General features: G+C 49.7%; 2 protein-coding genes across 2 annotated transcripts in view; one reads left to right on the forward strand and one right to left on the reverse strand.

Annotated features, from left to right (window-relative positions):
• Nucleotides 1-5,964, forward strand: part of LOC129116463 (dynein axonemal heavy chain 17-like) — a 10,420-nt gene extending 4,456 nt beyond the window's left edge. The window contains exons 12-22 of the mRNA XM_054627338.1: nt 1-159; nt 464-610; nt 685-790; nt 956-1,059; nt 2,442-2,561; nt 2,646-2,789; nt 3,193-3,363; nt 3,452-3,688; nt 3,771-3,940; nt 4,234-4,369; nt 5,495-5,964. The exon at nt 1-159 is cut by the window's left edge and continues 34 nt beyond it. Of these exons, the coding sequence (XP_054483313.1) occupies nt 1-159; nt 464-610; nt 685-790; nt 956-1,059; nt 2,442-2,561; nt 2,646-2,789; nt 3,193-3,363; nt 3,452-3,688; nt 3,771-3,940; nt 4,234-4,369; nt 5,495-5,500 (1,500 nt within the window). The 3' untranslated portion in view covers nt 5,501-5,964. The remainder of the gene's footprint in view (nt 160-463; nt 611-684; nt 791-955; nt 1,060-2,441; nt 2,562-2,645; nt 2,790-3,192; nt 3,364-3,451; nt 3,689-3,770; nt 3,941-4,233; nt 4,370-5,494) is intronic.
• Nucleotides 5,965-6,035: 71 nt separating this feature from the next.
• LOC129116464 (transmembrane and ubiquitin-like domain-containing protein 1) overlaps nt 6,036-10,000 on the reverse strand; it is a 4,020-nt gene continuing 55 nt past the window's right edge. Inside the window, 4 exon segments of the mRNA XM_054627339.1 lie at nt 6,036-6,762; nt 7,683-8,004; nt 8,007-8,229; nt 9,878-10,000. The exon segment at nt 9,878-10,000 is cut by the window's right edge and continues 55 nt beyond it. Coding sequence (XP_054483314.1) covers nt 6,411-6,762; nt 7,683-8,004; nt 8,007-8,187 — 855 coding nt within the window. The 5' untranslated portion in view covers nt 8,188-8,229; nt 9,878-10,000 and the 3' untranslated portion in view covers nt 6,036-6,410.

Here is a 10,000-nt window from a genome sequence, read left to right on the forward strand (position 1 = left end):
CAGAGGTTCCAGCAGATTGTGGACCTCTTGCAGGACTTCAGAGACCAGGTGAGGACAGGTTGGTGTTCTCAGCTGGACTCTGACTGTGGATTCATCTTGGAGCAACCTCTGATACAGATCAACCAGCAAGGCATGCTGGGAGTTAACTGCAGCCGCAAGGTCAGTCAGAAGACAAACCAACCATGAGGCCGTGTGATTGGCTGAGACACTCCACCTGGTTTAACTGGTGTCTACGCAGATCACTACAACTCATCAAGTTACAACGACTCCACACCTGTTCTGACTCTGTGTGTGTGTGTGTGTGTGTGTGTGTGTGTGTGTGTGTGTGTGTGTGAGTGAGTGTGTGTCTGTGTGTGTGTGTGTGTGTGTGTGTGTGCGTGTGCGTGTGCGTGTGTGAGTGTGTGTCTGTGTCTGTGTCTGTGTCTGTGTGTGTGTGTGTGTGTGTGTGTGTGTGTGAGTGCAGCTGCAGGTGGCGCTGAGGGAGCTCAGGCATGTGAGCATGGAGACAGATGTGGAGCTCCGCCCCCACGCTGCTCGACTCTTCACCTGCAGAGATGACATCACAGAGAGCTACCTGAGCCTGAGTCACATGGTGTCCTGTTACGAGCAGGTACACTGTCTCCGAGTTACCTCCAGGTGAAGATGAAGATGAAGGTCAGGTGACAGATTGTGGTCCTCTTTCAGGTGCTGAGTGACGTCCTGCCGGTGGAGCTTCCTCTAATCAAGGATCAACTGCAGGACCTGAACCAGAATCTATCAGAACTGCAGAGATACACCTGGAGCAGTGAAGGTGACCCGTCACATGACACATGACATGAAGCAGAAACTATCCTTTTCCTCCAGCCCCCACACAGGAACAGTGGGGACCACAGAATAAGAAACACAACATGACAGCTACAGTGTACACACAGGTACTGGTTATAATGCAGTGTTACACCTTTACCGCTGTGTTCAGGTGTGCAGCAGCTGGTGGAGCAGATGAGAGAGAAAGTGTTGCTCTTCCACTCCACAGTGAGCCAGGCCAGAGCCAACATGGCCGCCATGACACACATCATACAGGTCAGTGTGCACACAACGCTAAGCTGCAGCGCTAACCTGAGAACATGTCGCTAACCTTAACGTGTGAGGCTAATCTTAACACGTGAGGCTAACCTGAGCACGTGTCTCTAACCTTAACACGTGAGGCTAACCTGAGCACGTGTCTCTAACCTTAACACGTGAGGCTAACCTGAGCACGTGTCTCTAACCTTAACGCGTGGGGCTAACCTTAACGCGTGGCGCTAACCTTAACGCGTGGGGCTAACCTTAGCGCGTGGGGCTAACCTTAACGCGTGGGGCTAACCTTAACGCGTGGGGCTAACCTTAACGCGTGGCGCTAACCTTAACGCGTGGCGCTAACCTTAACGCGTGGCGCTAACCTTAACGCGTAGCACTAACCTTAACGCGTGGGGCTAACCTTAACGCATAGCACTAACCTTAACGCGTAGCACTAACCTTAACGCGTGGGGCTAACCTTAACGCGTGGGGCTAACCTTAACGCGTGGGGCTAACCTTAACGCGTAGCACTAACCTTAACGCGTGGGGCTAACCTTAACGCGTGGGGCTAACCTTAACGCGTGGGGCTAACCTTAACGCGTGGGGCTAACCTTAACGCGTAGCACTAACCTTAACGCGTGGGGCTAACCTTAACGCATAGCACTAACCTTAACGCATAGCACTAACCTTAATGCGTGGGGCTAACCTTAACGCGTGGGGCTAACCTTAACGCGTGGGGCTAACCTTAACGTGTAGCACTAACCTTAACGCGTGGGGCTAACCTTAACGCGTGGGGCTAACCTTAACGCGTGGCGCTAACCTTAACGCGTAGCGCTAACCTTAACACGTAGCGCTAACCTTAACGCGTGGCGCTAACCTTAACGCGTGGCGCTAACCTTAACGCGTAGCACTAACCTTAACGCGTAGCACTAACCTTAACGCGTGGGGCTAACCTTAACGCGTAGCACTAACCTTAACGCGTGGCGCTAACCTTAACGCGTAGCACTAACCTTAACGCGTAGCACTAACCTTAACCTGTAGCACTAACCTTAACGCGTGGGGCTAACCTTAACGCGTAGCACTAACCTTAACGCGTGGGGCTAACCTTAACGCGTAGCACTAACCTTAACGCGTGGCGCTAACCTTAACGTGTGGGGCTAACCTTAACGTGTGGGGCTAACCTTAACGCGTGGGGCTAAACTTAACGCGTAGCACTAACCTTAACGCGTGGGGCTAACCTTAACGCGTGGCGCTAACCTTAACGCATGGGGCTAACCTTAACCTTGGATCTACATGCGCTGCTCCTCCGTTCCACAGACTGTCACAGGGGTCACACTTCCTGTGCACGTGGAGGATCAAGTCTGATTGTCGCTGTCGTTTTTATCACTGAGATTCTTCACCTGCAGGGCTGGGCGGAGCTTCAGCTGCTGCAGCGCTCAGGTAACTCACTGCTCGAGGGCGGGGATACCGAGGAGAGCTATAGACGCCTCAGAGAGGAGGGACAGGAGCTGCTCAGGTTAACACAGGTAGGTACCGGAGGAGGAGGAGGAGGAGGAGGAGGAGGAGGAGGAGAGACAGGTGCTGATGTGACTCTGCTGCTGTGTTCTCAGGTGAACAGGAGTCTGTACGCCGCTGAAGACTCCTCTGAGTCCTGGATCAGGTATCTGGACCACATCGATGACAAAGTCCAGGACGGACTGTTCCAGCTGGTGTTCAGATCCCTGCACTTCCTGTTTGACAACATGAACCCACAGGTACACACACCTGGAAACACCTGTGTCGGCATGAGCAGAGCTTTTGATGTTGATCCAGGAGATTTGATAAAAATCAAACATTTGTGTTGAGGGAAGCAGAAGTCTTTATCAATACTACAAGTATTATACATAAAACAACAAGTATACTACAAAATACTTCAAGTGACTACTGCCTCGATCAACAGCTAATGAATGGATCCTCAAGTCCTAAAGTCTCAAGTCTTTATCTGTGAACAACAGCATCAGTGTTAGTGAGTCCTTTGAGAGCAAAGTGAACAAGAGCTGTTATAGTGATGTTGTATTTTAAGTGTGTGTGTGTGTGTGTGTGTGTGTGTGTGTGTGTGTGTGTGTGTGTGTGTGTGTGTGTGTGTGTGTGTGTGTGTGTGTGTGTGTGTGTGTGCAGAGCTGCAGTGTGTTTCTGGCTGTCTGTCTGCAGCTGCAGGAAACAGGAAGTGTGTTTGAGCCGTCAGTGGGCGGCGGCCTCTCTGACCTCCTGCAGACGATCATCTCTGACGTTTACACTGCAGCCAGTCTGCCACAAAGGATCTCTGTGAGTCGCCACGGCAACTACCAGGTAAGTCTGACATCACTCTGACATCACACATTCAGTCCTGTGCAGGCGTCTGTTTCTGACAAATAACGCCCGTCGGTCTGTCTGTCAGGAGTCCCTGCAGCAGAGTCCGGATCTCTCTGCATTGGAACAGGAAGTGATGCATCGCCTGCTGCAGGTGAGGGAGGAGGCGGAGCGTCTGGCAGCGGGGCTGGAAAGATACTCGTACCTGTGGCAGAGCGACAGGAGTGGGGTGATGCAGGAGTTCCTCACCTACAGCAGACAGCTGGCACCTGAGGAGCTGGAGGCAGAGGAGACCCCGCCCACCCTGAAGGACTTCCAGAGAGAGGTGAGACACACCTGTGTCATCAGAGCAGAAACATAGAGGTGGTCAGTGACCTGCAGGTGGTCCAGATGTGTTTCTGTTTCAGCTCGAGTCACTCCACAACTTAAGTAGAGAGGTGACTCACCTGGATGACGTCATCGTTCTGCACAGCTGGCTGCAGGTGGACCTCCGACCCTTCAAAGACGCCCTGCTGTTGGTCGTTCGCGACTGGAGACACCTGTACACGGAGTACCTGCTGGACTCGGTCAGTGACAGGTGAGCCCACCTGAGACCTGCTGAACACCGTCTACGTTAAACACCTGGAGCTGAAGTTTTTAAGGGTTTGGCACGGAATCACCTGAATGATTCTTTAGTCAAGGAAAACATTTCGTCGGTAAAATTCAGCGAATACAGTTTCCTTGGAGACCGTTTACATCTTGCTCAAAAATTTGTGATCATGTTTATTTATTAAGCTGCCTCAGTACAGAGGTGTGTGTGTGTGTGTGTGTGTGTGTGTGTGTGTGTGTGTGTGTGTGTGTGTGTGTGTGTGTGTGTGTGTGTGTGTGCAGTCTGCAGCAGGTCACTCACCATGCTGGTGATGATGAAGAGTCTCCATCTTCATCCAGCTTCCCTCTGGCAGAAAGCATCATCCTGCTGGAAGCTGCAGGAGTTGAGCTGCCTGAACACCTGTCGGCTCAGCTACAGGTAGTGACATCACTGTAGCTCCGCCCACACCTGCCCTTACATAGGAAGTCACATGGCACTGAACGCTAACTGTCCACATGCACATTCAGATTCTAATGAATGTGTGAATGTTTGATTATTTTTATTGTATCTCAGTAGTTTAATTACCTGTTCACACGCTTGTGCATTACGTGTAGAACCACGGTACCGAGTACCGCCATACTGTGGCTCGCCTTACTGTGAACCGCCTTATTGTGGCTCGCCTTACTGTGAACCGCTTTACCGAGAACTGCCTTATTGTGGCTCGCCTTACTGTGAACCGTCTTATTGTGAACCGCTTTACCGAGAACCGCCTTACCGTGAACCGCCTTACCGAGAACCGCCTTATTGTGAACCGCCTTACCGAGAACCGCCTTATTGTGAACCGCTTCACCGAGAACCGCCTTACCGTGAACCGCCTTACCGAGAACCGCCTTATTGTGAACCGCTTCACCGAGAACCGCCTTACCGTGAACCGCCTTACCGAGAACCGCCTTATTGTGAACCGCTTCACCGAGAACCGCCTTACCGTGAACCGCCTTACCGAGAACCGCCTTATTGTGAACCGCTTTACCGTGAACCGCCTTATTGTGAACCGCTTTACCGAGAACCGCCTTATTGTGAACCGCTTTACCGAGAACCGCCTTATTGTGAACCGCTTTACCGAGAACCACCTTACCGTGAACCGCCTTACTGTGAACCGCTTTACCGAGAACCGCCTTATTGTGAACCGCTTTACCGAGAACCGCCTTATTGTGAACCGCCTTACTGTGAACCGCTTTACCGAGAACCGCCTTACTGTGAACCGCTTTACCGAGAACCGCCTTATTGTGAACCGCTTTACCGAGAACCGCCTTATTGTGAACCGCTTTACCGTGAACCGCCTTATTGTGTACCAACTTACTGAGAACCGTCGTACCGTGGCGGTTCGGCCCGAATACATAAACTGTTACAGCTGCAATATGTTTATACAAATATTATGAAGAATTCTTTTTGAATTCATGTCATTATGGTCATGGTTGTTTTGGTAAAATTATCGGTTTTAGTTTTTTAGTCCTTGTGGATTTACGTCCATCATGAAGATCATGTTGCATCTTTGTGTTGCAGTGTTGATCACCTGAAGAGGAAACGGCTGACTCAGAAGACACCTGGACACTGCTTCAGATGTGATGATTAAAAGTTGATGCTTTGATGCGGATTATGAGTTTTTAGTGAACATGAACCAACGTGTTGGCTTCACACGTCTCAGTCTGAATCCAGATGTTCAACCTCTGTGTCTTCTGTCATCCTCCTTGGTTGTCTCCGTGTCTCTGAGCCCACGTGGAGACATTTGTTACCTGATTGAGTGGAGCAGAGCGGAGCTGCTGATTGGTTCACATCTCAGATGATTCTCCTCCATGTCTCAGATCTGTCAGATCTCTCTGGGTTTTAAGTCCCGACACTATGAGTTGTGGGTAATTTCCTCAGGCACAAATTCAGACTTACATAAAGAGGGCATTAAGGGCTACTTGACCGAGGGACCTCCCACCACCCTCAGAGACTGGGTGGGGTGTGAACATCTTTAAAGAGTAAACAGACATAAATAATTATTTACAGAGACACAAAGAACCACAACAAGATAAATAAATGATTTAATAGAATTTCTTTCTCTTCAAAAGCTGTAATTGACACAAAAGACTTTCCATCCAGCAGACAGACGGGTCCGGTCTACAGTCTGGTGCTGGTCTGGGCTACAGTCTGGTGCTGGTCTGACACCTTCAGGACCAGAAGGAACCAGACTATCCAGAAAGTAAAAGAGGCACGATGATGAGAAACCTACAGAGAAACGTGATCTAAAAAACAAACAAATTAAAATTAAAGTCCTCATAACACTCAGCGTCTCCATGGCAACAGAAAAACAAAACAAAAAATTAACTATCAGAGTCTTTGTCACGTCTCAGCTGGCTCTGAGGTCACAGAGAGAGCTACGCCCCCGCTGCTGACATCACCACACAGCCAGAGGCAGCAGCCAATCAGAGAGCAGCTAGCGGCGGTAAACTCCGAAGGCCACTAGGCTGAGGAAGATGGTGACGCCGACCAGCGAGGCGGTGGCTGGGGCGGTGAAGAACTGCCTGTACTGGATCTGACAATACCACAGCACCGACAGCATGAGGACCAGCAGGGGGACCATCAGGCTGCCCACGTTCAGAGCCACCTGCACCTGGTCGGCGGGCCGCGGCCCCCCCGCCACCCCCCGTCCGGCGTGCTGAGAGATGTGACAGTGCAGGACGCAGTTATGAACCAGGTTCAGAGAGGCCAGAGTCTGAGCGTCGTCCTGCAGCAGCTGACCCTGATAGATCAACCGGACCTGCTGCTCCTGACCCGCAAAGTAGGTCCTGAAAGGGCAGAGGTCAAAGGGTCAAAACCAGCAGCAACACTCCCCTACAGTAGTGATTTACTAGTGATACAGTAGTGATGCAGTAGTGATACAGTGGTGATGTACTAGTGATACAGTGGTGATGCAGTGGTGATGTACTAGTGATGCAGTGATGTACTAGTGATGCAGTGATGTACTAGTGATGCAGTGATACAGTAGTGATACAGGGGTGATGCAGTGGTGGTGCAGTAGTGGTGTAGTGATACAGTGGTGATGTAGTGAGAGAGTAGTGATACAGTGGTGATGTAGTGAGGCAGTAGTGATACAGTGGTGATGTCGTGATGCAGTAGTGATACAGTGGTGGTGTAGTGATACAGTGGTGATGTAGTGAGGCAGTAGTGGTACAGTGGTGATGTAGTGAGGCAGTAGTGATACAGTGGTGGTGTAGTGATACAGTGGTGATGTAGTGATGCAGCAGTGATACAGTGGTGATGTAGTGATGCAGTGGTGATGCAGTAGTGATACAGTGGTGATGTAGTGAGGCAGTAGTGATACAGTGATGATGTAGTGATGTAGTGATACAGTGGTGATGTAGTGAGGCAGTAGTGATACAGTGATGCAGTGGTGATGCAGTAGTGATACAGTGGTGATGTAGTGATGCAGTGGTGATGCAGTAGTGATACAGTGGTGATGTAGTGAGGCAGTAGTGATACAGTGGTGATGTAGTGATGCAGTAGTGATACAGTGATAGTGTAGTGATACAGTGGTGATGTAGTGATGCAGTAGTGATACAGTGGTGATGTAGTGAGGCAGTAGTGATACAGTGGTGATGTAGTGATGCAGTAGTGATACAGTGGTGATGTAGTGATGCAGTAGTGATACAGTGGTGATACAGTGGTGGTGTAGTAGTGATACTGTAATGATGCAGTACTTTGTTACCTTTTGATGTATCCAATGGTGTCCTGTGGTTTGACCTGAGCGGTTCTCTCTGTGTCGTTCAGAAACTTCAGTCTGACCACCATGCTCCTCTGAGAGGACGAAGACTCTTCTTCTTCTTCTTCTCCTCCTCCTCCTCCTTCTCCACCTCCTCTGTTCCTGATACCATCTCCTCCTCCCGCCTCCCCCCTCTCCTGCCTCCCTGCCCCCTCCCCCTTCTCCTCCTGGGTGGAGGTGTTGTTGGGAAGAGCTTCTGTCAGAGAGCTGTCACTCACAGAACTGGAGGGCGAGGAGGATGAAGAGGAAGCGGTGTTGGTGGAGGAGTGGGGGTGTCCTGATGGGCGGGGCTGGTCCCCAGTGAGGGGGCGGGGCCTGTGGTGGAGGTGAACAGGTGTTCTGGGGGCTCAGAGGTGCGGGTGGAGATCCAGGCGAGCAGCAGCACCAGGAGCAGCAGCAGCGAGCCGAACAGCAGTGTCACCTCGTCTCCTACCCCTTCAATCAGAGCCATCGCCCACGGCAACGCCCGCTGAGGTCAACACAGGTCACACACCTGCACACAGGGGGCGGGGCTTAGCAACAACACTTTACTGAAGGTTTAAAGGGTCACCACAAATACAGAGCACTTCAATGTACTACTGATGTACACTTAGTATACGCTGCACGCTGTACACTTAGTATACACTACACAATGTACACTTAGTATACACTACACAATGTACGCTTAGTGTACACTACACAATGTACACTTAGTGTACACTACACAATGTACACTTAGTATACACTACACAATGTACACTTAGTATACACTACACAATGTACACTTAGTATACACTACACAATGTACACTTAGTATACACTACACAATGTACACTTAGTATACACTACACAATGTACACTTAGTACACTATACACTTAGTGTACACACAATGTACACTTATACTACACAATGTACACTTAGTATACACTACACAATGTACACTTAGTATACACTACACAATGTACACTTAGTATACACTACACAATGTACGCTTAGTATACACTACACAATGTACGCTTAGTATACACTACACAATGTACGCTTAGTATACACTACACAATGTACGCTTAGTATACACTACACAATGTACGCTTAGTATACACTACACAATGTACACTTAGTATACACTACACAATGTACACTTAGTATACACTACACAATGTACGCTTAGTGTACACTACACAATGTACGCTTAGTATACACTACACAATGTACGCTTAGTATACACTACACAATGTACGCTTAGTGTACACTACACAATGTACGCTTAGTATACACTACACAATGTACGCTTAGTATACACTACACAATGTACGCTTAGTATACACTACACAATGTACGCTTAGTATACACTACACAATACGCTTAGTGTACACTACACAATGTACGCTTAGTGTACACTACACAATGTACGCTTAGTATACACTACACAATGTACGCTTAGTATACACTACACAATGTACACTTAGTGTACACTACACAATGTACACTTACTGTACACTACACAGTAGTACCTTCATAGTAGTACCTTCACAGTAGGTAGTACCTTCACAGTAGTACCTTCACAGTAGGTAGTACCTTCACAGTAGTACCTTCACAGTAGTACCTTCACAGTAGGTAGTACCTTCACAGTAGTACCTTCATAGTAGTACCTTCATAGTAGTACCTTCACAGTAGTACCTTCACATAGTACCTTGTTAATAACTTCTATAAACACACGTGCTCTGTGCAGCTTGGTCCGTCCAGGTGTGAGTTACCTGCAGGTCACGTGATCAGATCCACAGCTGCAACCTGCTGCTTATCGATCCGGATCAATGTCCTGGCTGCTAAACTCTGAGCTAGCAGGCTAACAAGCTAACAGCCTGACAGCCTAACAAGCTAACAGGCTAGCAAGCTAACAGCCTGACAGGAAGGCGGCTAGGCTACATGCTAACAGCTCTGCGGCGGCTAGGCTACGTGCTAACAGCTCTGCGGCGGCTAGGCTACATGCTAACAGCTCTGCGGCGGCAGCATGCTAACAGCTCTGCGGCGGCTAGGCTACATGCTAACAGCTCTGCGGCGGCTAGGCTACATGCTAACAGCTCTGCGGCGGCTAGGCTACATGCTAACAGCTCTGCGGAGGCTGGTAGCGGGTCAGGGACGCCACAGAGAGGAAACACACCTACTGTTCAGGTCAGAAGCCTCATGTCACACCGCGTTAGCCTGCAGGCTAGTCAGGCTAATCAGGCTAACCAGGCTAGTCTGCTCCGTCCCGGCACTTCCGCCTCCTGCTGCTGACGTCTTC

This window comes from Anoplopoma fimbria, unplaced genomic scaffold, assembly GCF_027596085.1.
Source record: "Anoplopoma fimbria isolate UVic2021 breed Golden Eagle Sablefish unplaced genomic scaffold, Afim_UVic_2022 Un_contig_8652_pilon_pilon, whole genome shotgun sequence".
Lineage (NCBI taxonomy): Eukaryota > Metazoa > Chordata > Actinopteri > Perciformes > Anoplopomatidae > Anoplopoma > Anoplopoma fimbria.